The sequence below is a fragment of the Neomonachus schauinslandi genome, chromosome 5 (genome assembly GCF_002201575.2).
Source record: "Neomonachus schauinslandi chromosome 5, ASM220157v2, whole genome shotgun sequence".
Taxonomy (NCBI): domain Eukaryota; kingdom Metazoa; phylum Chordata; class Mammalia; order Carnivora; family Phocidae; genus Neomonachus; species Neomonachus schauinslandi.
In genome coordinates, this window is record NC_058407.1 from 150,795,318 (window position 1) to 150,820,371 (window position 25,054).

The 25,054-nt window shown below is 50.4% G+C and overlaps 1 protein-coding gene across 1 annotated transcript in view; it reads left to right on the top strand.

Moving 5' to 3' along the window:
• Nucleotides 1-10,953, top strand: part of XYLT1 (xylosyltransferase 1) — a 127,531-nt gene extending 116,578 nt beyond the window's left edge. The window contains exons 10-11 of the mRNA XM_021698027.1: nucleotides 4,450-4,783; nucleotides 10,631-10,953. Of these exons, the coding sequence (XP_021553702.1) occupies nucleotides 4,450-4,783; nucleotides 10,631-10,953 (657 nt within the window). The remainder of the gene's footprint in view (nucleotides 1-4,449; nucleotides 4,784-10,630) is intronic.
• The last annotated feature ends 14,101 nt before the right edge of the window (nucleotides 10,954-25,054 follow it).

Genomic DNA, 25,054 nt, shown 5'->3' on the forward strand with positions numbered 1-25,054 from the left:
TTTTTTTTTTTTTTTTTTTTTTTTTTTTTTTTTTTTTTTTTTTGGCTATTCTGATCTAAATCTAAATGGTGTACCCTCTGAGAAGCCCTCCCTACCCACCCATGTGCACAAGAGCTCCATTCTCCACTTGACACGTACCTATTTTATTGTTTTTGTAGCATTTACCATTCAAAATCATCTTGTTGATTTCTCTAATCACTTGTCAGCTGTCCCCGAGAAAGCTGGGACCATGTCCCTCTTGCTCACCGCCGTGTTCCCTGCACATGGCATCTGGAGATGCCGAATATGATTTCTGAATGGAGTGCACGCACTTGGGGGTAGGGGAGACACTGCGGAAGGGAAGCACGATCCAGCTTAGTGAGGGCTGGCCCACACCAACCTCCAGCACCCGATTTCTGCCTTCCCCATCTCTGCAAGAAGCTAAAGGAGGTGATTAATCCCCGGAGTTCAGCATTCCCCATGAGTGTAGCTGCTGGGTTAGGGATGAAGAGTCTGGTTTTAGAATACGGAGTATTCTCGAAGTATTCTTAAAAGGGCTGGGAGTTGGGGGGTGTTGGGGGGAGTATCCCACCTGCTTATACGGTCCATGCCAGTCACTTCCCAGCTGCACCTGGCCCATCTATGCCCTACGGACTGGGGTTTCTTGTGAAGCCACCATTTTCAATTAAGGATCCAAATGGATTGGCTGGATCCAAGCTGCCATGGGAGCCGCCTCCATAAATTACTAGCGTCAGGGGGCAGTTAAAACACTGCCCCAGTTGGATTCTGCGCTGGGGGCCCAGGCGGCCAGTTGAAGACATTAATGTCCCATTAACGAGATGGATGCCTGGCGGCTGGGCTGTCCCTGTTGATGAGCCAGCCGTTGGGTCAAGGGGCACTTCTGGCAGTGACAGATGACGGTGGCCACTCTGTGCCTAGTGATTTGTGAGGGTTCCTACTGTAGGGCTGGTAACTTTGATGTGAGAACCACCCAGATCTCTGGCAGAGTAACAGCGTGTGATGCAGGGAGCCCCGAAGTTTATAGTCTGCACTTTTTTCTGAAGTCCTAATAGTTTTTAAGGCAAACCAGGACAGAAGGGAAAGGAAGAACCACAGGGGATCCCCCTCGTGGTGGCACAGCCCCAGGGCTCCCCGCTCAGGGCCTGGCTCTCAGCAGACAGCCAATGTCACTGAGCAGTCAGAAATGACTTCTCCCTCCCACGGGAGCCCCATGCTAGTGGCCTGCAGAAAAGATGCTCGTTCCTTCAGCAGATAGTCACCAAGTGGCTACGATACCCTAGTGCAGGAGAGGCCATGGTGAACTAGACAGTCCAGGCTCTTGTTGCCATGGAACTGTAGTCAGGTGGGGCAGTCAGCCTGTGAGTGAGCAAATAAATAAACAAAAACATTTCAGCTAATGGCAAGTATTATAAAGAACATAAAACTTCATTGATGTCATTGCCAAGGGCTGAAGAGGCCGATGGGGACGACTTTCAATGGGATGTTCATTTGGGAAGCTTTTCTAAGGAGGTAACTACAGTAGAGCTGAAAGCTATAAAAGAGCCAGTAACGGGGAGGTCTGGAGCAGTCCAAGCAAAAGAGCATGTGCAAAGGCCCTGAGGCTCCAGGAAGGAGCTGGGCACACTCAAGGAGCAGCAAGGCCAGTGTGGCCAGAGCACAGTGAGTGAGAGGGAGGGCAGCAGAAGGGAGGTCTCAAAGTGGATGAGGCAGATCGTGAGGGGGCTTGAAGGCCCTGGAAAAAAGCTCAGATTGTATTTTAAATGCAAGTGAGAGACTTTTAGTGGGTTTGAAGTTGGGGAGTGACATGGTGAACTTGAACAAGGACTTCAGTTTGAGTAGTGATCACTGTGTAGTAAGTGGCCAGTGAGTCCATGAGAAGATCTCGAAGCCCCAGAGGGTGTGATAGCAGCAGGGCCCCATCTCAGGCAGCCCCAGCCCCGCGCGCGCTGGGGGGTGGCATCTAGCCTTCCGCTCACTCTCCTAGGATTGGAAATGAGAGCCAGCTTCTGTGTTGATAGCTGCTCCACAGATATTCCACTTGGGTTGTCTTGGTTTTAGAGCTCAGACTTCAGAGGATTGCTCACCCCCATTTCTTTGGGGAATCCAAGGATACTGTTCTGGAGTGGCCTCTCCTAACTGGTCACAAAGCCCTTCTTTAAGAAGGACCCCATTCCTTCTGTGACCATTCATCCACTTGTTAGTATCTATGGGAAAGCCAGTGTGTGGAGGGCCTGGCGCATAGGGATGTCCGTGTGCTCAGCCCCTCATCATTCATGATGTGGTTAGAGGTTGGATGCATGGATGGAAGGAAGGAAGGAGAGAGACTGAGCACCCACCACGTGATCAGCACTGCTTTAGGCTCTAGAGATACACTGGTGAGCAAGCCAGATACAGTCCCTCTCCTCATGGAGTTGACCCTCCTGAGCTAAGGGAAGAGATGCATAAATTAAAATTTATAATACTGTGCCAAAAACCCCGAGATGGGTGGTGCCTCTAACGGGGAAGGCTTCTGAGTAGAGGAGACACCTCGGCTGAGGTCTGCCTGGGGAGTAGAAGCTGGTCAGGAGGGAGGGGAAACGAAGGCAGACTGTTCGAGCCAGAAGGGCAGGAACGAACGGAAGGTCAGAGATGAGAGAGCGCCCTCCTCATGGAGGCACCGAGAGTAATCCAGGTGGCCCAGAGCAGGGGTGAGCGGAGGGGAGGGCGAGGGGTTGAGATGAAGCGGGACAAAAAGGGACCAGACCTCACAGGATGGGGTGAGAGACCGGACTTGAGAATCCTGAGGTGCTGAAGAGGGTTGCACGTAGGGAAGGGACGGGATTGGGTTTCTTCAGAGACATCTCAAGACTCGGAGGCTAGCTGGAATCTTGCTCACTCCCTCGTTCATTTCTTCACTAACTGCTACGGGTTTCCTTCCTGCCCTGATGCAGCCACTGTGCTGACACCAGGGGCCTTGGGAGGAGCTGGGCAGGGGCGGTAGAAATGCCCAAACGCCGCCCATCTGGGAGGGCCACCCGTCCCTGAAGGAATGTTACCGCAGTCAGTGCCTCGGCTCCGCCAGGACAGCTCCTCGGTCCCAGTCTGGAGGCTGTTGTCTAAAGACGGAGCCCGGGAGCGCGCGGCGGCGGGGAGGGGGCGTGCATCCCCTGTGGGCATCAGGCATCCGGCACGTCGGTGTTGGATGAACGTGTGAGGGAGTGAATGAGAGGCTGATACAGAAGACTCGGTAAGAACACAGCCTCTGGGGGCCCCGTGCCGGCTCTGCCTCTCACCGGCCCCAGCAAGGGACCTAAGTGCTCTGAGCCTCGGCATTCTCATCTGTGATGGGAGGATAATGACGGGGTCTCCCCTTCACGGAGCTGAGAGTCATGCAGGCCAGTGCATCAAAGCGCTCAGCACTGGGTAAATATGAGCAACGGAGCTCTGTGTCTCGGAGAAAGAACGGACACAGGACCTCGTGGCAAGAACGAGAAAGTCAACCGGCTCCCACTGGCACCTCACAGCCGGTGTCCCTCACCCCGACATGTGCACACTCATTGGAGAAGCTGGTCGTGGAAAGACCATGGGAACCGGCGAGCCTTCGAGTGTGCTACCAGCGTGCCCACATGCCGGGTCTTCAGAAACTCCAGGTGAAGCCTCCTGGGCGAGCCGAAGAGTCATTCACTCACTGATTCCACAGATACTGAGCACCTGCTGTGTGCCAGGCCCAGTGCTAGGCACCTAGAAAGCACAGTGACGCCAGCCACGGGCACATTTGAGCAGCAAGAGGACAATTCACAAGGTCTTCCTGGCTCCTGGCTGGACCGTACGCTGCAGGCAACAGAAGCAGGAGGGAAGCCGAGAGCGGACTCCCGGCCAGAGACACACACCTCCGGCTGGCTGGCAGGAAGGATGGATCATACAGTCACCCCCCACCCCCGAGGTCCAGCTCTGAGCGCTTGGGGAGGCCACAGCTGGGGCTTCCTAGAAAAGCCATGTGGACTCCTGCCCTGATATGAGGGGCTGAGGGACCCTCCTTGTTCAGAACGTCACACGAAATGGAGGTGCCCGATCTAGAAGACTGAGCACTGAAGTGGAAACCAGCTGTACCTGCTGTGTGTGGGGGGAGGGGGAAATGTACGTTTCCTGGGGATGGCCTGCCAGCAGACATTCATTCATTCAGTGCATGTGGTATGTTTTCTTTCCAAAGCACGAACCCTGCATCAGGCACAGGAGGCCCAAGGATTTAATTAACGGACCACAGGCCTTATAATCCCCCAGACCGGGTCCAAATCCCAAATCTTCTGCTTACTACTACTTGTGCAGTCTTGTGCAGGTGACCTACTGGGATCCTCAGTTTCCTCAACTGTAAAATGGGTATATGCATTCCTATGAGCAGGATCTTAGGCCTCTCTGGGACCCCGTGCCCTAGTTCAGGCTCAGGGATTTGAGGACTTGCTCTCGTTTCAGGTCGGCACTGAGTGGGATGCCAAGGAGCGGCTCTTCCGTAACTTTGGGGGTCTCCTGGGGCCCATGGATGAGCCGGTAGGCATGCAGAAATGGGGGAAGGGCCCCAACGTCACCGTGACTGTCATCTGGGTGGATCCCGTCAACATCATCGCAGCCACCTACGACATCCTGATTGAATCCACTGCCGAGTTCACCCACTACAAGCCCCCTTTGAACTTGCCCCTGAGGCCCGGGATCTGGACAGTGAAAATTCTTCACCACTGGGTGCCAGTTGCAGAGACCAAATTCCTTGTTGCACCGCTGACCTTCTCAAACAGGCAGCCCATCAAACCAGGTGAGTACTCCCAGCGTCTCTGCGGGGAAATATTCCATCCTGGGGGTCTCTGGGGTCCTCCTCCTCAGTGGGCAGTGCCACTCACATGGGGGGAGGTATGTAGGCTGCCTCGGAGAACAGTGCTCTCTGCTCTGTATTTTCTCCTGCTTGTTTGCATAGAGAACCTTCTAATTTTCTACTTGTACGCTGAGGTGATGTCATCTGTCTGGGTATTAGGGATCTAATTCTTACCTGCTCTCCCACTGGACTTCCAGAAAGCCCTGATCATGTTTAAGACAAGATGGGAAATAAACCCAGGCAGATACTGAGTTTCAGCAAATCTTACTCACTTTTTTAAAAATAATTAAAATAGGAAATTCTGTTCATCAAAAACATGCTACGCTAGGAGAAAAGACACTACATCTGGTAAAAAAAATATTTGCTACACATAAAAAAAGTCCCTTCAAAACATGTAAAGAAATCCCATAAATCAGAGCCAACTGCAAGCCACAGGCCAAATCTGGCCCACTCCCTGTTTTTGTAAATAAAGTTTTATTGGGACACAGCCACACCCATTCATTGACATATTGCTTTTGGTTCCTCGGGACTAGTGGCAGCCCTGAGTAATTGTGATGCAGATTGCATGGCCCATAGATCCAAAAATACTATCTGGCCCTTTATAAAAAAAAAAAAAAGGATTGCCAACTCCTGTTACAAAGGAGAAAGAAAAAAAGCGCATAAATGGCCCACACACATGTAAAAGGATGCTCAGCCTCATGAATAATGAGAGAAATGCAAATGAAAAGCAAAAAGAGATCCCACTTCGCACCACCATGCACACACCACACACACCCGTGCTACACAGAAATCCCAGGTCTCGGTGGGTGCCCTACAGACCTGTGCAGACCTAGAGCAGAATTGTTCCTAATGGCACCAAACCAGGAGCAGCCCAGATGCCCACATTCAGGTGGATAGACACCATGGGGTCTGCCCAGACAGCGGAGCTCTGCGTGGCCGGGAACACCAGCACCACTCCGCTCCGTGCACGGATTTGGATGAGTCTCTACACCGTAACGTTGAGGGGGATTATCGCAGAAGTCATAACGAGGGTGCATATATTTAAAGTTCAAAAGCAGGCCCAGCCACCAGTACATGATTTCAGGACTCTCGTGTCTGTAGAAAGCTGTGAGGAAATGAGTTGTTGACACGAAATCAGGACGGTGGTTCCTGCTGGGCATGGAGAGGCATGTTGGATTCCTAATGCGCCCGCCGCCTTTTTCTTTTCTCATCCGAAGAATTTACTTACATTTTTCTGTGTCCTCGTCCTCCTCTGATCAGTGGAGAGGTCTTCCTCCCCGCTCAGTCCTACCTCCCGCAGGAACCGCTGCCAACACTTGAGTATTCATCCTTCTAGAGGTTTCTGGAGGTTTCTAAAGCATAAACATGAACATACAAAACAAGTCACACATTGCTGGCTTTTGGAAAATGGAGTAATAATTTTGTCATGAAACTTGCTCTTTGGACTTTCTGAGTCTGTGTATCTAAAGCTACCTGCTGCCTCATATTCCATTGGATTAAGGACCCAGAACCCATCTGTCTCCCCCGTGAGTAGACACATAGCTTCTTCTGGTGGTGGTCGTACAGATAACACTGCAAAGATTCTTGAATCTAAAATTGTCTGTGCCCATACAGATACATCCATAAAATAGATTCCTCGAATCTATTGATATTTGAAATTGTCTGTCTACATCCAACAGATCAGAAACCCAGAAGCCAAAAACGCATTACAACCTCTATTAGGGTAAAAAGGGTTCTGGGCTGGGTGCCATTTAGCCAGTGACCTAAGGAGAAGGGGACAAAGACATGGGGAGGGGGTGCCTGGGATCCGAACAGGGGGGTGTGACATGAACTCTGTTGACTTCTGCTAAGTTTCTGTGCTGAGCAAGCAGAAAGATACAGACCTCATGTTTTCTCGAGATGGAAGTCTGCTCCCCCCTCTCCCCTGCGAAACAGACAAAAGACAGCCCCTCCAAAACTAGCTGGGCACGAGCAAGTGCCCTCCTGATGAGTTTCCCATCCTTAGCGTCCCTGAGAGTTCCCAAAGCCAGACGCAGAGGAGGATGATAGAAATAGCATTCTCCTCTTTGCTCCAGATACACCTGTCAGACAGAACAAAGGAGCGGTCCTCCACTCCAGGGGGAGAAAAAAACCCTGGGACCATTCACTTGGGTCCTGATTTTTCCAGCTTTTTTTTTTCTCCTTGGAGTTTCTGAAGATGGCACGGCTCTTCCTTCCCCTGCCCAGGATGAGCCAGGGGTCAGCACCCCCCCACCCCACCCATCAGTAAGTGTGTCTGTTAACAGTGTTCCAGTGACAGGGAACACGAAGGTGGGAGCAATGCAATTTGTAAAATGATTCATCAAGAGTCATTTGCTATTGATGCGTCCCTGGTAATCTCAAGAAATCTGATGAGGTGGAATTGAGGAAAATTTAATTATAGAGGCACGCGTCACGGGCTGGTACTGTAATAGCATTTCCCGCATTAACCTCATTTTTCATAAGGGTTTTCTGCATCAGCCACAATATTTGGTTCCCCGCGTTCAGATGCTTGTTAGCTGCTCTTTTCACTTTGCATGTCCGGCCTTTTGTGGGTTTGGGTAGCTCCCCACTGCCAGCTCTGCAGATGTGGAGGGATGAGAGGCTCCGGTGGACAAGGCAGGATCTGCTCGAGAAAGAACAGGCTCTGTTCTCGGACAGATGGTCCAGGAGCTGCCCACCCTGCCTGCCAGCACCAGGAAGAGGTGGGCTAGGGCCAGGGCCAGATTTATAAGGCATGTTGTTAATTCCACTGGTTACTTTAAGAAGGGCAGGTGTATGGTCTTTCTGCCTCTTTCTTGAACCCCACTCAGTACCGCACATATTCGAAAACAGCATGCAGATTATCCGAGCTGTCCTGGTTGCCACTGAGGGGGACAGCCACCATCAGGTGAACGGGAACTGTTTTCTGAATGCCACACTGTCCCATAAGGACGTGTCTTGGAGACCTAGCTATCTCCACCCGAGCCAGAGCTGACTGGCTAAAACTGACAACTCACATAAATCAGTGGCCAGTAAGTTTTTTAAATCTATTTTTGTGTTTGGCAATGAAATAGGCAGTAAGAGGGAACTTCTCCAAAATAGAAATGTCTAGCTTCTCTCCGTCAGCCCAAATGTGTGCACTTTCTGCTTCCCCATCTGTAAGCCCCAGGAAGTAGTCATAGCCCCCTCTTGATGTGTCCCTTTACTGTTTATAGAGCACATGAACTTCCTGAGCCCCTTGCCAGCCCTGGGGGTCTCACTGGGGCAAGGACGAGTATCCAGTTTACAGATGGGGAAACCACGTCTTGGAAAGACTGGCTTCCAGATGAAAATAAAATTAAGGGGGAAAAAAGCTTTTTTAGCTTCCAGTTGGTGGATGAGCCCGCAAGTAGAGAATCGTGAGGACAAGAACGGGCATTGGACTCAGCCAGTCCAGGACCTAACCGCAGATCTGTCTCGCATGATGGCCACCCATTTCCCCATCTGCAAAGTGGGCATAACACCAGCCCTGTGGCTTTGTGTGTGTACAAGGGTTGTGTACTAATAACACCAATCCTGGCTAAACTTCTCCAAGCACTTAGTCTTTGCCAAGTTGCCATCCACGTGTGCACATAGTATAATTCACGTGCAGTATGATGTAGTTTCCGGTGTACAATATAGTGATTCGACAATTCTTTACATCCCCCCGTGCGCATCACGACAAGTGCACTCTGAACCCCCATCACCTCTTGCACTCCTCCTGCCGCCCACCTCCCGTCTGGCAACCAGCAGCTCACTATCTAAGAGTCTGGTTTTTCCTGTGTCTCTGTTTTCCTTTGTTTTTGTTTCTTAAATTTCACATGAGTGAAATCCTATGGTCTTGTCACTTAGCATTAGACGCTCTAGCTCTGTCCATGTTGATGTAAATGGCAAGATCTCCTCCTTGTTGGTACTGAGTACTGTTCCGCTGTATATATTCCACTGTATACACCGCATCTTCTTTATCCATTCATCTATGGATGGACACTTGGGCTGCTTCCATAGCTTGGCTATTGTAAATAATGTTGCAATAAACGTAGGGGCCCACATATGTTTAGCAGTTAGCGCTTTCATATTCTTTGGGTAAATACCCAGTAGTGCGATTGTTGGATCCTAGAGTAGCTCTATTTTGAACTGTCTGAGGCACCTCCATACTGTTTTCCAGAGTGGCTGCCCCAGCTTGCATTCCCACCAACAGAGCACGAGGGTTCCTTTTTTTCCACGTCTTTGCCAACATTTGTTGTTTCCTGTCTTTTTGATTTTAGCTGTTTTTTTAATTAAAGATTTTATTTATTTATTTGACAGAGAGAGAGGGAACACAAGCAGGGGGAGTGGGGGAGGGAGAAGCAGGCTTCCCGCCGAGCAGGGAGCCCGATGCGGGGCTCGATCCCAGGACCCTGGGTTCATGACCTGAGCCGAAGGCAGATGCTTAACCGACTGAGCCACCCAGGCGCCCCCTGATTTTAGCTGTTCTGACAGGTGTGAGGTGATACCTCCTTGTGGCTTTGGTTTGCATTTGCCTGCTGATGAGTGAGGTCGAGCGTCTTTCCATGTGTCTGTTGGCCATCTGGATGTCTTCTGCCCACTTCTAAGTGGCTTATTTGGGTTTGAGTTGTGGAAGTTATGTTGGGTACTAATGCCAGGTGCCATTGTAAGCACTTAATATCAGCACGTTTAATCATCACGGAGCTCTAAGGTACCAGGTACTGTACTCCTCTGATGGTCAAGGAAAGAGCAGGCACGCCGGAAGCCGCACACCAGGGCTGTGAGCCCTGTGGGTTCAGACCCAGGCGCCCTGATTGTCGTCTGCATGCTCACGCATGAGGTGCTGCTCAGCAAAGCAGGGCTGTGGAGAGAGCTGGTTGAGGTCAACAGACCCGGACTCAAACTTTGGCTGCGACTCTCATTAGCTCTGTGATTTGCAGAAAGGCCTTTAATGAGGTTTTGCCTCTGCCCAGAATTCTTTGCCACCATCTGCATATGGCTTCCTCGTTCCCATTAACCAGCACTCAGCTCGGGTGGCACCTCAGAGAGGTCTCCCTTGCCCCCCTCATCCAGATAAACATCCTCGTCACTCTCTAACTCCTGGGCCAGCAAGCTTTTACTGTAAAGGGCTGGACGGTAGACCTTTCCCGCTTTGTGGGCCACACACGGTTTGTCTCAACGACTCTGTGGTGCTCTGGTGGCAGGAGCAGCCACGGATGGTAGGTCTGCAAAGAGACACAGCTGTGTCTTAGTCAGACTTGACTTACCACACCTGGTGGGCCAGACTTGGCCCAAGGACCACAGCGTGCCAAGCCCTTGCTCTGACTCCGGAAGCAGCGTACAGTGTAGTCCGTTCGAGTTAGTTACTGATCACCGGCTGAAAGGACCTTATCTATGGATTGTCCTCCGTCTCCCTCCGCGGGGCTGTAATCTTATCTGGTTCCCTCCGCGCCAGGTGGAGTGGGGCCTGGCCCTTAATCTTTAGCAAATGAATGAATGAGTGCCTTGCAGATAGAGGTAGGTGTTGAACACCTATGAATGAGTGAGTGAATGAATGGTCTGGACTGCTGAGCTGCTCTGTAAGACTGTGCTCAGTGGACAGACGTGTGGACCGTGCCCTGCACAAAGTGGGCTCGTGGCTGTGGAGGGAGTGTCCCTGGAGGCTGTGTCCTCGTCTGTGCCACGGGGCTGCCGACCCCTTGACTCCTGTTAACCACAGGAGACTGTCCTGGGCGGTACGCGCTCTGTGACCCTCCTGACCATCTCCTTGTTCCCTGTGGCTTTCAGAGGAGGCGTTGAAGCTGCACAGCGGGCCCCCCCGCAGCGCCTACATGGAGCAGAGCTTCCAGAGCCTGAACCCCGTCCTCAGCCTGCCCATCAGCCCGGCCCAGGTGGAGCAGGCACGGAGGAACGCAGCCTCCACTGGCGCAGTGCTGGAGCGCTGGCTGGACTCTCTGGTAGGTGGCATGTGGACTGCCATGGACATCTGCACCACAGGCCTCAGTGCCTGCCCCGTCATGCAGCCCTGCAGCCAGACGGCCTGGAGCTCCTTCAGCCCCGACCCCAAGTCCGAGCTGGGGGCGGTCAAACCCGATGGCCGGCTCAGGTAGCACCGGGCCCGCGTGGGCCTCAGCAGATCTCAGAGGGAAAGCAGCTCGAGGGCCGGTGGCGCCTGGACCCTGGCCCCCCAGTCCCAGGGGTGCCTTTTGTGACGAGGGGGCTCTCCTGGCTACAGAAAGATGGAGAAGGAAGATGTGGAGGTGCCAACGACCCGCGTTGCGCACGCTGGCCCCTGGGGGCGAGGATTGCTGGGCCCCAGCGCCATCGTGGTCTTACCTCTTCTGGTTGATCCTCGAAGCCTCCAGGTTCCTTGTCCTCCCCCTCGGTGACCCAATCCCCCCAATCAAGTGATTCTCCAACTTTTATTTTGAGCAGCAGAATTTTGTTTACTAAGCACAGGTGGAGGCAGAAGTTCAAGGTGTGGTTGAAATCCAGGCTGCTCTGGTTGAAGCTGGGGAGTCTGAGGTTTTTTCCTCAACGCTCAGCCCCGTGGGCAGTCCCTTTGCCCGGGGCACCTCCTGAGGTACCTCCCCAGAACCCAAGGGCTCTGCAAAACCCCACATGAAAAGCACTGCCCAGACTGTGGGCTTGATCTCCAGCCCCACCCTTGGGCTCATCTTCCTGCTCCTGAGCGGGGAAAGGGGACTGGCTGAGCCTTCCGCCAGCCCTTGTCTGGTGAGTTGTCCTCCTTACTAACGAGATAAGCAGGAGAGCTTTTTGATGGGACATGGCCGAGGTTCCCCAAAGTCTGCGGTCCAGGCCAGCCTCCCTCCAGACTGCCCCCTGAGGTGGCATCAATGGGATGAGGTTCAGGGGTATGAGCATCAAATCTCCCAGCCATTCAGGGGCCGGGAGAACTCTGGGGACAATGGCCATGAAACTCAGAGATGGTTTGGAGCCAACTCCTGAGCTGGACAGCACAGCAATACCCGCCCCCTGCCTGAGCCCTTGCGCTCCGAAGTTGGGCACTCCAGACCTTTGGGAATTGCCCCACCCCACCCCCCTGGTGCTGTAGGGAAGTGACCAGGCTTTTCACATCCAGGAACAAGCATTTCAGATTTGGTTTTTAAATTCATGCCCTTCCTTCTCCGAGGTGCCAGCAGGCCCCTCTGCTATGCCATGTGAAAGCTAGAAGCTTGAGCATCAGAGCGGTTTAAGCCTAAACAATAGTGTTCTTCCAGCTGCTTGAGTTGCCATAAACCTGAAATGTGTCCTTGCTGTGTGCCTCGGAGGGCCGGCCCTGCTCCGCTGGAGAGCCCATCCCGAGGCCCCTTCCTTCTCCAATTGTAGCCTCCCCTCGCCGCCCCCCCCCCCCCCCCCCCCCAGCCAGGACAGGCTTTCCTTGGCCAAGGCCCACCCCCGGTTGCTAACGGCCCTGCCCTGGAGAGCCCATCCTTGTGTTTCTGGGCAGCGTGGGTATGAAGGTACTGCAGTCCCGCCAGGCCGCATGTCCTAGGGGCCAGGGAGGGTCTGGAGGAGGGACACTTTCGGTATTTATTATTTCTATGGTTTAGTCAATGACTAATGAGTAGGTGCTGCTTTTGCAGCTTGTCAGTTACGTCTCTTACTAACTGAAGCTGCCTTTATTCACGGAAGGCCCCCCCTCCCCACCCCCAGTGTCTGTCTCTCTCCTGTCTGCCCCACATTCTCCATGTCCTCAGAGGAAAGCAGGGGTGTTGGACACCACGAGGAGAACGCTTGCACCAGCATCATCCGCTGGCTGAAAGCGGGGTACCCCTGGGGACACTGGAGCCTTACTTTTTCCTCAGGCAGGAGGGAGCCTCGGTGGGTTCTCTGGTCCCCGTGGGGCTGGAATTCCTGAGCCATCCCTGCTGCCCACGGCAGGCACAGGGACAAGACAGGCTCATGACTCAGGTGGAGGGAGAGGACCCCCTTCCAAGCCTGAGAGGGAGAGAAAGCCAGTTTACGAAGATGGGGAATGGTCGTGGTCACCAGGGGCTCCAGAGACCTCGGAGGAGCTTGCTGAGAAAACCCGGATCATCCCTCCATGAACTTGCAGACTCTAGGAGCCCAGCCAGCCCGTGCCACCACCCCTTTCTGCGCCAGCCCACCCAGGGAGCCTTCCTCTTTACCCTCCTGGCCAGACTGCTAGGAGTCCCGTGGTCTCCACCGTGTCCTGTGCAGGGCTCAGGCCTGGGTCTGGTGTGTGTGCCTGCAGACCCCTCCCTGCACCCATGACAATGCTGATAAGAAGCAGAGACGGTCTACTCTGGGCACCATCTCCCCTCCCCACCCCCGCTCACAGCAAGGAATTCAGAAGCCAGTCACACCCCCGTGTTTCTGTAAAGATCTCTGGTTTTTGGACCAGGGAATAACGTTGCTATTAAAAACAAACATTTCCAAACAAAGCCCAGGAGGATTTGAGAAAGGGTGATGTTTTCCCAGGGGACACAATAACAGCTGAACTTCATCGGCCTGAGAGTGAGTGATTCGGGAAAGGGCACTAGGGCAGGCAGCCATGAGTTCTGGCTGTGGGACCCAACCACAGGAGATGAACCCGGGTTACAGCCTGAAGCCTGGCCCCTGGCTCCCTGACTAGGAGCCTGAGGGCAGTCTGGGGAGAAGGAAGCATTCAAGAGGCTGTGGCACCCTGTGTCATTTCCCAGCCAGCCCGTCCAGTGACGCTCAGGCGGCTGCCTGTCTTCCCGACTCCCACAGCCCAGGCCAGGCGCAAAGCAGTCTCCCTCGAGGACGCGAGCAATGCACAGACCCCGTATTTAACAAGGGGGCCCTTACCTCCCTTTGGAAAAAGACCTTTCTGGTCAGATCAGGAGTCATTCAGGCTTCATTTCCCCCTTGCTAGTTTAAGATGCCAGTGCCCTCAGGACGAGCAAGACCACCCTAGTCCCCAAAAGGGGCGCATTGCACCTCTCTGGGCACATGCCTGGGTTGGGTGGACCTGCTGCCTTCAGGCTCCCTGGTTGACAAGTACAAGGAGGACATGGGCTGGAACCTCCATCTCCTTGCCAGGAAGGTGCAGAGTAGAGAGAAGCAGCTGTGGAAGGTGGGGCTTGAGCCAAGACCCCTTACACAGCAAAGTCCACCGGGGACTCAGGACACAAGCCCCCCAACAGCACCCAAGGGAGGTATACTAGGAACAGCTGTTGGCCAAACCCTGTTAGGTCAAAGCCACACTCTGTGGTAGGGGTCGCAAATGCTTAACATGGTTGGCATAAGACAATTGGGAGTGGTGGGGACTGGGGTCTGTGCGCACGGCCCACCCAAAGACAGCAGCCCGTCTTTGCAAGTGAGCCTGCAGAATCTTCCAATTTGGTAAAGGAAGCCAGAGATCCAGATTTTCATAGGAAATTTGATTTTTAAGTGTCAACCATGTGTTTTTGTTTTATGGGTTTTTTTCAGTTTTGAGTGTGGGCAAAGAGAAATTCCATAGTTCATCCCGGGCACGGCCAACCACCTCTGCTCTCTGGAGAGATGGTTTGCGAGGAGGTCAGGCAGTGCCCTGGTGGAGGAGGAAATGAGCCACCAGTAGGAAGGGGCAAAGATTATAGCTCATTTCGCCGATTGCTCTGAAGCAAGAACACGAACCTCTTACCGGTCATTCCACCCCGAAGAGACGGTCCCGCGGCTTGTGAGGCTGGCCTGGTCCCAAGATGGTGCTTAAAAAAAAAAAAAAAAGAATTTGGAGACCTGACCTAAGGAGGCCCATACCTTCCAGAATTCCAGCCTGCCCAGGCGGAGGTGACAAAGACAGGGGCCGGGGAGGGAGGGGGTGTGTCAAACAGCCCCAGGTTTGAGCAGCCGTCTTGGCACACGTCTTGGGCACTCTGTTGGAGCTGTGCTGGCTCACGGGACACCCTCTTCAACTCAGTTACCTTACTTTTTGCCCATGGGTCTACCACAGGCGCTACCTCATTGTGTCTGCTGAGAAGTTTACCTGGGGAGGGGGGGAAATAATTAGGTGTCCCAAATGTGCTGGAGCTGAATGTACAATCTATGCAAATTTCTCTCCCTCTCTCTGTTTCCCTCTCTCTGTTTCTCTCAGAAGTTTGGGTTTTTTTGTTTGTTTTACCTTACAAACAAGATACTGTGTAGACCCCTCTTAAGACCGAGGAGGGCTTTCATGCGCCACCTGTGTCTACCCCTCACGTTGTCTTTGGTTCTGCCCTCACCAAGCCCGCAGGGAGAAGGCGGCCCTCCCCTCCCCTCCCCTCCCTCTGGCTGGGAACACTCCAACTGCCTCTCCCCCCCGGAAAGCAGGTTCTGCCCCTGGCACCCCCCCCCACTTCCTGCACACCGTCTCTGCTCCATCCTCATTTCCCTCCCACTTGCTTCTCCTCCCCTGCTTCCCCCACCGACCCCCAAAAGCCTTAGGTTTCTCCTTTTTGAAATGTGGCCTTAACATTATTTTTGGAAAGCTGACTGCCCTCTCCCTCCAACTTCTACCAACATCCAAGAAAGAGCATCCCGACGCTTTCAGGGCAACCTCCTCAGCCAGGGGCTGCCCGTCTGTAGCTTGCAGACGCGACAGAAACGGCTTCTACGTGTCGTCTTTAAGAAAAAATATTCTGTTGTTCCTCTGGGTAAAATGAAGGCTCCGGTGCTCCCGCCAACGGCAGCTCGCTGGTGCAGCTGTCCACGTGCACTGCGGAGGCACCGGGCTGGCTTCTGCCCCAGGCCGGTGTGAGCACCTACTCTCCCGTACTCCCTCTCCCGCCGCCCCCTCCGCCTCCACCCCCCACCCCCCCCACCCCCGGCTTGATGACTTCCTGTACTTCATTCAAGGGTAAATCAGGAGAGGGTCTCGATTTCTCTTTCCGTCCTTCCTGCCTGGAAAGGGAGAGTGTTTGTATTCCCAGCAGATGGGTCGTGGGTCGTGTTCTCAAAGGGATCACGCTCCTGACTTCCATCGCTCCGGGTCCCGTTGGCGGCCAAAGACAACCCCCCCAGGGTTCTCATAGGAAATTCACTGGAATTGAGTGCAACCGTCCTTAGAGTCCTTTCTCCGTCTTTTTTTGTTTTTAATATTATGTTGTCAGTAGCATTTGTTTTATTTTTTTTGTAGAGGCCTCATGATAAGTTATTACTGTCCCCCTCATTTTTTTCTCAAAGACATGTGGTGATATAGTTTTTAAAAATAACTATTTTGTTATAGATCATGATATGCATAAAACTGTACAGAAATATTTTGTAATGTATTGATTTAAAAAAAATCTGTAAATAAAGTTTAAAAAAGAGAATTCCAATGGCACACACTGAAAGATGTAGATATTTTGCTATTTATTTAAAGGAGTATTTTAAAAGAGATTGAACTATCTGAAATTGACCAGTCATCAAAATTCCGATCCTACGAACGCTTTTCTTCGAGGTAGACAGTGTTTCTTGGAAGTGATTGCACTACCCACCCATTTTTGCACCTTTTCTGTATCTTCATTTAGCAGAAAAACAACGAAATTGTGCCTTAGCTGTATTTTTTTGTCTAGGGGAGTTTGTTTCTGTCTGACAAAGCAAAATCTTTTGCAGAAAACAGTGGATGTATTAAATACTGTATCATACCAAAAACACTGCAGGTGTATATAGATGCTTTCTGTCATACTGTGTTTTCAGATGCAGAATTTTAAAAATTAAAAAAAAAAAATACTGTCTTTATGGAACAGTGGCTGTATGGCTTCTCTTCAGCAATATCCTGCATCTTTACCAAATCCAGTACTCTCTTCCTTCCTCTATTGGGTGATTATAGAATCTGTCATCCGAACTGGGGATGGAATGCCCAGACCCCAGGCCTGAGTTGGGCCACTCCTGGGAAAACCTGGAGGTGTGGACGCACTCCCTAATCCAGCCTGCTGTCTTCTTGCAGTGACATTATTGTAACACCCTCCTGTACACGATTCCCCTGGTTGAGGTTGAAGTGTATGGTTTTAGACCCTTTGGTAAGTCGAGGATAGCCAGGAAGGCCTGCCATTTCAAGTGGCAAACGGTTCTCTCTCCCCAGCTGGCTGGTTGTGTAGCCAACGCGTTTCCTCCTCTCCACACAGCCAGACCACATTTCCCAGATTTCCTCGTGCCTAGGTGTGGCCTTGTGGCCAACTTCTGGCCCATGAAATGTGGGTGGGAGGGGTGCAGGGCACTTCCAGACCTGGCCCAAAAAATTTCCAGTGCAAGTGTTTTGAATCATCTTGTTTTGGAGCATTCATGCGTCGCTCTGCTCTACTCTTCTTGGAAACCTCACAAAGCTCCCAGTTTAAAGGTGGGCAGAGCCACAGAAGGATCCAGGCCCCTGGATAGTCACATAGGAAAGCCCCCTGACCAGCCATTCCTGACTGGTGACCGCGATATGAAACGTGTGTTGTGTGACCCCATTGAGAATTTGTGTTCTAGCAGGCAGTCTTACCTTAACTCCTCATTCATCCAGAAATGGCAACTCAGATGTTCCTCTGCAAAATCTGAATCTCAGCCCCTTCATCCTACAAGTAAAAGTTAGACTCCAGTGGGTGAAGTGATTGGCTTGAAGCTACCAAGATACAAGATACTAGCATCATGGTCAGAACCAGAGCCAAGGTTCCCCATGCCCCAGTGAGACCTTCTCAAGTCTTTAGGAGGAATGATCCTCCATCCTTGGGTTGGCCTCACTGCCATGTTTATATGTGGCTCCTGAAGGCCATGGACAGGGACTCAGAGTGCCCAGGTGGCCGGATTGCAGAGATACTGTTAATTCACCCTTCAACATCCTTAAAGGCAGAGAGTGCCCCTGAGACCCAGATAGGACTGCACAACTAGAACAAAATAGGCTAGAGATGGTGACTTTAGGATGGGGATGGGGGCGTTGGGGGTGGTGGTGTGGCTTGCCCTGAATTCCACACTGAACAATGCCCCAGTCAGGACTTCCTGCGAAGATTGCAGAGTAGGAGAATCGTAGGCTCACCTAGTCCCACAGATAAATCCACAGGTAACATCCAGGTCAGTGCAAATAACCCAGAACACGACCCAAACACTGACAGAGCAGACTCTCCACAGCTAAATGTAGAAAAGAGCCCACATCAAAGGGGGCAGGAGGGCAAGAGATGTGGTCAGGAGCCAGACTGAGCCAGGGGACTGTCTGCAGGACAGAGGGATGCCACAGGCTGAGAGAGGAACAGACCCCACGCCAGGCACCTGAGACCTAGGGGACCTCCACTGGGAAGACCAGTCCCCCTCACATTTGGCTTTGAATACCAGAGAGGCCTAACTTCTCCAGTTCTTAAAATCAGTGGGACTTAACATCTGCAACTTTCAGAATCAGCAGGGTCAGCTCCAGGGGAGTCAGAAGGGCAGCAGAAAACAGTGTCCTGCCCTTAAATAAAGAGGCAGCTCAACAAACACCCCAGGGAGATAGAGCAAAGAAGCAGCAGTTCAACAAATGCCTGGGGTATACAAAAGGGAGAGTTCTTTACTAATCTTAGCACATGTCCCAGAGGGACAGAGCTCTGGGAGACTCCTCCAGGAACAAAGGCGCCATTTCCCTCTCCCGCCCCCCCCCCCACCCCCAGCATAAGCACACGGTCACCTGCGGGAACCAGCGCAGTGCTGACATTCAGTACCCAGCTTACCTGCACCCTGCCCCACCCCCCAGCACTGCGCTTCAGCCAATCTGCCCCCTGCACCCAGGCCAGCCTGAAGCCCTCCTGCTGAGGACTGGCTGCTCATAAACACGCCCACCCAGCCGCCCCTACCCCCCAGCACATTGCAGATCCACCCCCCTGATATGCCCCTGGCCAGAGCCCGTCCACACTGGGGCCCCAAGCTCAGCAGTGTGCTAGCAGCCCCATCAGGGGCCACCACCACTGCAAAGGGACTCCTCCCCCCGGGCGAGGGAGAGCCAACCACACAGACCCGTCCCACTGACTAGAGTGGTGGGCATGGGAAAGAAACTTGTCTGATTGCGGGCCCACCCGCCAATGAAAGCTTCTCAGGGGACAACACAAGGAAAGGGGCCTACAGTTGGGTGCTACCGCATCTCTAGCAAATGCCTGGTCTGACCCACCTCAAGCCCAAGGTGGCCCCAGACTGGTGCACCCCCACCACCACCACGGGGACCGAACCCTCCCCACAGCAGGCAAATAGCCAGTGCAGACGACTGGACTGAAGGCAGATGTGGCTCAGCCACCACACCAGGGCACTTGCAACACACAGAGGAGACACCCCTGAAGCACCAGGTTCTGGTCAGTAGGGAACATGGCCCTGCAGGGCATTATAGGACCTCTTTTCTTCCTAAAGCCACTGTTTACTTTAAGATTTTTTTTTTTGAGAGAGAGAGCAAGCACAAGTGGGGGGAGGGGCAGAAGCGGAGGGAGAAGCAGACCCCCTGCTGAGCAGGGAACCCGATGCAGGGCTCCATCTCAGGACCCCAGGATCATTACCTGAGCCAAAGGCAGATGCTTACTGACTGAGCCACCAGGCGCCCCAAGGTCCCTATTTCAAAACCAAGAAACAACTCACTTTGCTAACACAGAGAAGCACAGCAAGTTAGGCAAAATGTATAAGAGGAGTAGGCCCCAAATGAAAGAACAGGACAAAATCATAGCAAGAGAGCTAAACAAAATGTAGAGAAGTAATGTGCCTGATAAAGAATTTAAAGTAATGATCATAAAGGTACGCACTGGACTGGGGAAAAGAGTGGAGGACATCCATGAGATCCTTAACAAAGAGATAAAAAAAACCATCAAAGAGGAAAAACACAGCGAAATTAAAAATACACTTGATAGGAGACTTCCTGGGAAGATGACAGAGTAAGAGGACTCTAAACACATCTCATCCCTTGGATACAACTAGGTAACACTTGTATGAGAGCCAACACCCAGGAAAGGACCCCAGAGACTTGCCAAACAAACTCCACCGCTAATTGTAGAGAAAATATCACATCAAAGAGGGTAGGAAGGGTGAGGGCTCAGTGAGAACCACCAGAGGGAGGGAGCCATGGGCACAGAGAGGGGAGAGAAAACAATTTATCACACTAGGGAACCTGCAAGGGCAGAGAAATCCCCAAAGCATTTGGCTTTGAAAATCAGAGGAGCCAAATTTCTGAGTGCTTACAACCAGGGGGACATAAAACCTCGAACCTTAAAAAATCAGTGGCTCTGCTCTGAGAGAGCCCAGAGGGCAATCAGGAGCTGAGTCCCTACCCATACAGAGCCAGCACAACCAACAGCCTGCCTTCTCTGCCTAGAAGCAGCAGTTTGCAAGGCACCTGGGGCTTACATGAGGCAGTGGTGGTTAGTCATCTCAGAGTTCCCTGAGGGACTCCTCCAGGAACAAAGGAGCTGGCAGGTGCCATTTCCTTCCCCCGCCCCTCATCATAACCACACAGCCACCTTGCGGAACCCGGAACCCATGTGACACCAGTCTCCAGGGGGGCTGCACTTCACCTGCAGAGAAGGACAAGCCCTACCTCATTAAAAGTGCACTTCCACCCACTGGTTTCAAGAGCATGAGACAAAACTGACATTCCTAAACCACAGAAACAGACAGAGAGAGTTAGGCAAAATGAGGAGAAAGAGCAATCTATCACAAATGAAAAAACAGGACCAAACCGCAGCAAGAGACCTAAGCGAAATGGATGTAAGTAACATGCCTGATAGGGAATTTAAAGTAATGATCATGAAGATACTCACTGGCCTTGAGAAGAGAGTGGAGGACATGAGTGAGACCCTTAATAAAGAGAAAGAAAACATAAAAAAGGAACCAATCAGAGATGGAGAACTCAATAAATGAAATCTAAGATATACTTGAGGAATAAATAGGAGGCTGGAAGAAGCAAAGGAATGAATTAATGAACTAGAAGACAGAGTGATTTAGAAAGTAATCAAGCTGAATAAATGAGAGAAAAAAAGAATTATGCAAAATAAGAATAGACTTAGGAAATTCAGTGACTCCATCAAGCATAAAACATTCACATTATAGGGATCCCAGAAGGAGAAGAGAGAGGAAAGGGGGCAGAACATTTATTTGAAGAAATAATAGCTGAAAAGTTCCCAGAGCTGGGGAAGGAAACAGATCCAGGTCCAGGAGGCAGAGAGAGTCTCCCCCCCCCCAAAAAAAAAAAAATCAACCAAAGGAGGTCCACATAGTTATTCAAATGGCAAAAAAAATAATAATAATAGTGATAAAGGAACATTTTAAAAGGTGCAAGAGGAAAAAAAAAAAAAAAGTTATATACAAGGGAAACTCCATAAGGCTATCAGTGGATTTTTCAGCATAAACCTTTCAGGCCAGAATAGAGTGACATGATATATAGAAGTGCTAAGAGGGAAAAATCTACAGCCAAGAATACTCTATCCAGCAAGGCTATCATTCAAAATGGAAGGAGAGAGAAAAAGTTTCTCAGACAAGCAAAAACTGAAGGAGTTCATGAACACTAAACCAGCCCTGAAAGAAATGTGTTTTCTGTTTAAGATTAATTTATTTATTTGAGGGGGTAGGGGCAGAGGGGAGAGGGAGATAGAGAATCTCAAGCAGACTCCTCCACTGAGCACAGAGCCTGATGTGGGGCTCGACCTCATGACCCTGAGATCATGACCTGAGCCGAAGTCAAGAGTTGGACACTTCACCAACTGAGCCACCCAGGTACCCCAGCCCTGCAAAAAAAACTAAAGGAGACCCTTTGAGTCATAAGTCAAAGTATGAAAAGTAGATCACGCAAAAGCAGTAAGAATAAGTATTTCTATTTAAAAAAAAAATCAATCCAGGGATTCACAAAATAAAAGGATGTAAAATATGACACCATACACTTTAAACACGGCAGGGAGAGGAATAAAGAATGGATTTGCACTTAAGTGACCATCAACTTAATATAGACTATTTGCAGAAAATGTTATATACAAACCTAACAGTAACCACAAATCAAAAACCAATAATGTATATACAAGTAATAAAGAGAAAGGAATCCAAGTATATCACTAAAGAAAACCAGCAAACCATGAGAGAGCACACAAGAAAGGATCAGAGAAAAACCACAACCACCACCATAAAATAAGTAACAAAATGGCAATAAATACCTATCAGTAATTACTTTGAATGTAAATGGACTGAACCCCCCAATCAAAAGACACAGAGTGACAGTAGATGAAAAAATTAGACCCATCTGTACACTGCCTACAAGAGATTCATTTCAGACCTAAAGACACCTGCAAATTGACAGGGGATATAGAAACATTTACCATGCAAATGGACGTCAAAAGAAAGCTAGCATAGCAACATTTATATGGGACAAAATAGACTTTAAACAAAGACGATGAGACAAAGGATGGGGCGCCTGGGTGGCTCAGTCAGTTAAACATCTGCCTTTGACTCAGGTCATTATCCCAGGGTCCTGGGATGGAGTTTCACATCAGGCTCCTTGCTCTGTGGGGAGCCTGCTTCTCCCTCTGCCTGCCACTCCCCCTCCTTACCCCGTTTGTGCGCTCTCTGCCAAATATATTTAAAAATAAGAAAGACGGCGGAGCAAGATGGCGGAGGAGTAGGAGACCTGGATTTCGTCTCCTCTCAGGAATTCAGCTGGATAGGGATCAAACCATTCTGAACACCTACAAACTCAACAGGAGGTCGAAGAAAAGAAGAGCAACAACTCTCTCATCAGAAAAGCGACCACTTTCTGGAAGGTAGGACGTGCGGAGAAGTGAATCCGAGGCGATATTCGGGAGGATAGACGGCGGGGGAGGGGCCTCCGGCGGCCGCTTCTGGCAAGTGATAGAGCCGCGGAGCACAAAATCGGAACTTTTAAAAGTCTGCTCCGCCGAGGGACGTCACTCTGGTGGCTAAGCGGGGGGTGGAACCCTCCGGGACAGTGTGGTCTCAGGACCCACGGGTCACAGAAAGACCGGGGGTGCCTGAGTGTGGCAGAACTCCCAGGAATCGGAGCAGGGAAACCGGCTGCAGAGGCGGAGCCCAGGCGCGGGCTCTCAGCTCGGGGTTGCCATAAACTGTGATCCGCGGCACAGTCAGGCCACTGCTCCTCCAGCAGGGACCCAACAAGCGGCAGATCCGGGGAGACTCACCTTCCTCCCCCGGGAGGAGCCGCGCGGGAGTGCGCCGCAGGGATCTGCTGGGTTTGGAGACTCCACCCGGGGTCGGGTGCCAGAGATAGAAACGCGTGGTCACAGGCCGGGTGAGCACGGAGTGCGGCTGGAGACCGGGGAGACGGGAGTGACTGACGGCTTTTCTCTGGGGGCTCACTGAGAAGCGGGACCCCGAGTTCTCGGCTCCTCCGGGGCGGAGATTGGGAGGCCGCCATTTTCACTCTCCGCCTCCAAAGCTGTACGGAAAGCTCGCAGGGAACAAAAGCCCCGGAGAGCAAACCCCAGCAGATTACTTAGCTGGGAGGGGGCAAGGGCGGGGCAATTCTGCCTCCGGCAAAGACATTTGGAAACCACGGCAACAGGCCCCTCCCCAGAAGATCAGCGAGAACAGCCAGCCAAGACCAAGTTTACCCATCAATGAGAACGGCAGAACTCCAGCTCTAGGGGACTACTGCACATAGAATTCATGGCTTTTTTACCATGATTCTGTAGTCTTTCAAAGTTAATTTTTTTTTTAACTGTCTTTTTTTCTTTTTTTATTCTTTTTGAATTTTTCTTTTTCCTTTTTTATTCTTTTTGAATTTTTCTTTTTCCCTTTTTCAACCAACATCTTATCAATCCCTTTTTTTTTTAAAAAAAACATTTTTATTTTTCATTTTTAGAGTCATATTCTATCCCTTCATAGTAGTTACCCATATTTTTGGCTTATATATATGTTGTTCTCTCTTTAAAATTTTGAGATAGTTTCTTCTAACAGATCAAAATATACCCTAAATCTCTAGTATGTGGTGTTTTCTGTTCCCCTGCCTGATCACATCCTCTCCCTTTTTTTTTTCTTTTTTTAAATCCTCTTCTTTCTTTTTTCAAACAACTTCTTATCAATTCCTTTTATAAAATTTTTTATAATTTCCATCTTTACAGTCATATTCCATCCCTTCATCATATCAACCCTTATTTTTGTACATATATAAGTTTTTCTTTCTTTAAAATTTTGGGAGGCATTTTCTTCTAACAGACCAAAATACACCCCAAATCTAGTGTGTGGCACTGATCATATTTGATCACATTCTGGTTTTTTTGTTGTTGTTTTGTTTTGTTTGTTTTTGTTTTTATCTTTATCTTTTTCTTTTTTTTCTTTTTCTTTTTTCTCTCTTTCCCTTTCTTTTCCCACTGCTTCAGGTTTTTTCTGATTTGTTTAGAGTATATTTTCTGGGGACGTTGTTACTCTGCTAGCATTTTGTTCTCTCATTAATCTATTCTCCTCTGCACAAAATGACAAGACGGAAAAAATCACCTCAACAAAAAGAACAAGAGGTAGTACCGACTGCCAGGGACCTACTCAATACGGACATTAGTACGATGTCAGATCTAGAGTTCAGAATCATCACTTTAAAGATACTAGCTGGGCTTGAAAAAAATATGGAAGTTATTAGAGAAACCCTTTCTGGAGAAGTAAAAGAACTAAAATCCAACCAAGTAGAAATCAAAAAGGCTATTAATGAGGTGCAATCAAAAATGGGGGCGCTAACTGCTAGAATAAATGAGGCAGAAGAGAGAATCAGTAATATAGAAGATGAAATGATGGAAAATAAAGAAGCTGAGAAAAAGAGAGATAAACAACTACTGGATCACGAGGGCAGAATTCGAGAGATAAGCGATACCATAAGACGAAACAACATTAGAATAATTGGGATCCCAGAAGAAGAAGAAAGAGAGAGAGGGGCAGAAGGTATAATGGAGCAAATTATAGCAGAGAACTTCCCTAATTTGGGAAAGGAAACAGGCATGAAAATCCAGGAAGCACAGAGAACCCCTCTCAAAATCAATAAAAATAGGTCAACACCCCGACATCTAATAGTAAAACTTACGAGTCTCATAGACAAAGAGAAAATCCTGAAAGCAGCTCGGGAGAAGAGATATGTAACCTACAAGGGTAGAAACATTAGATTGGCAACAGACCTATCCACAGAGACCTGGCAGGCCAGAAAGGACTGGCAGGATATATTCAGAGCACTAAATGAGAAAAATATGCAGCCAAGAATACTCTATCCAGCTAGGCTGTCATTGAAAATTGAAGGAGAGATAAAAAGCTTCCAGGACAAACAAAAACTAAAGGAATTTG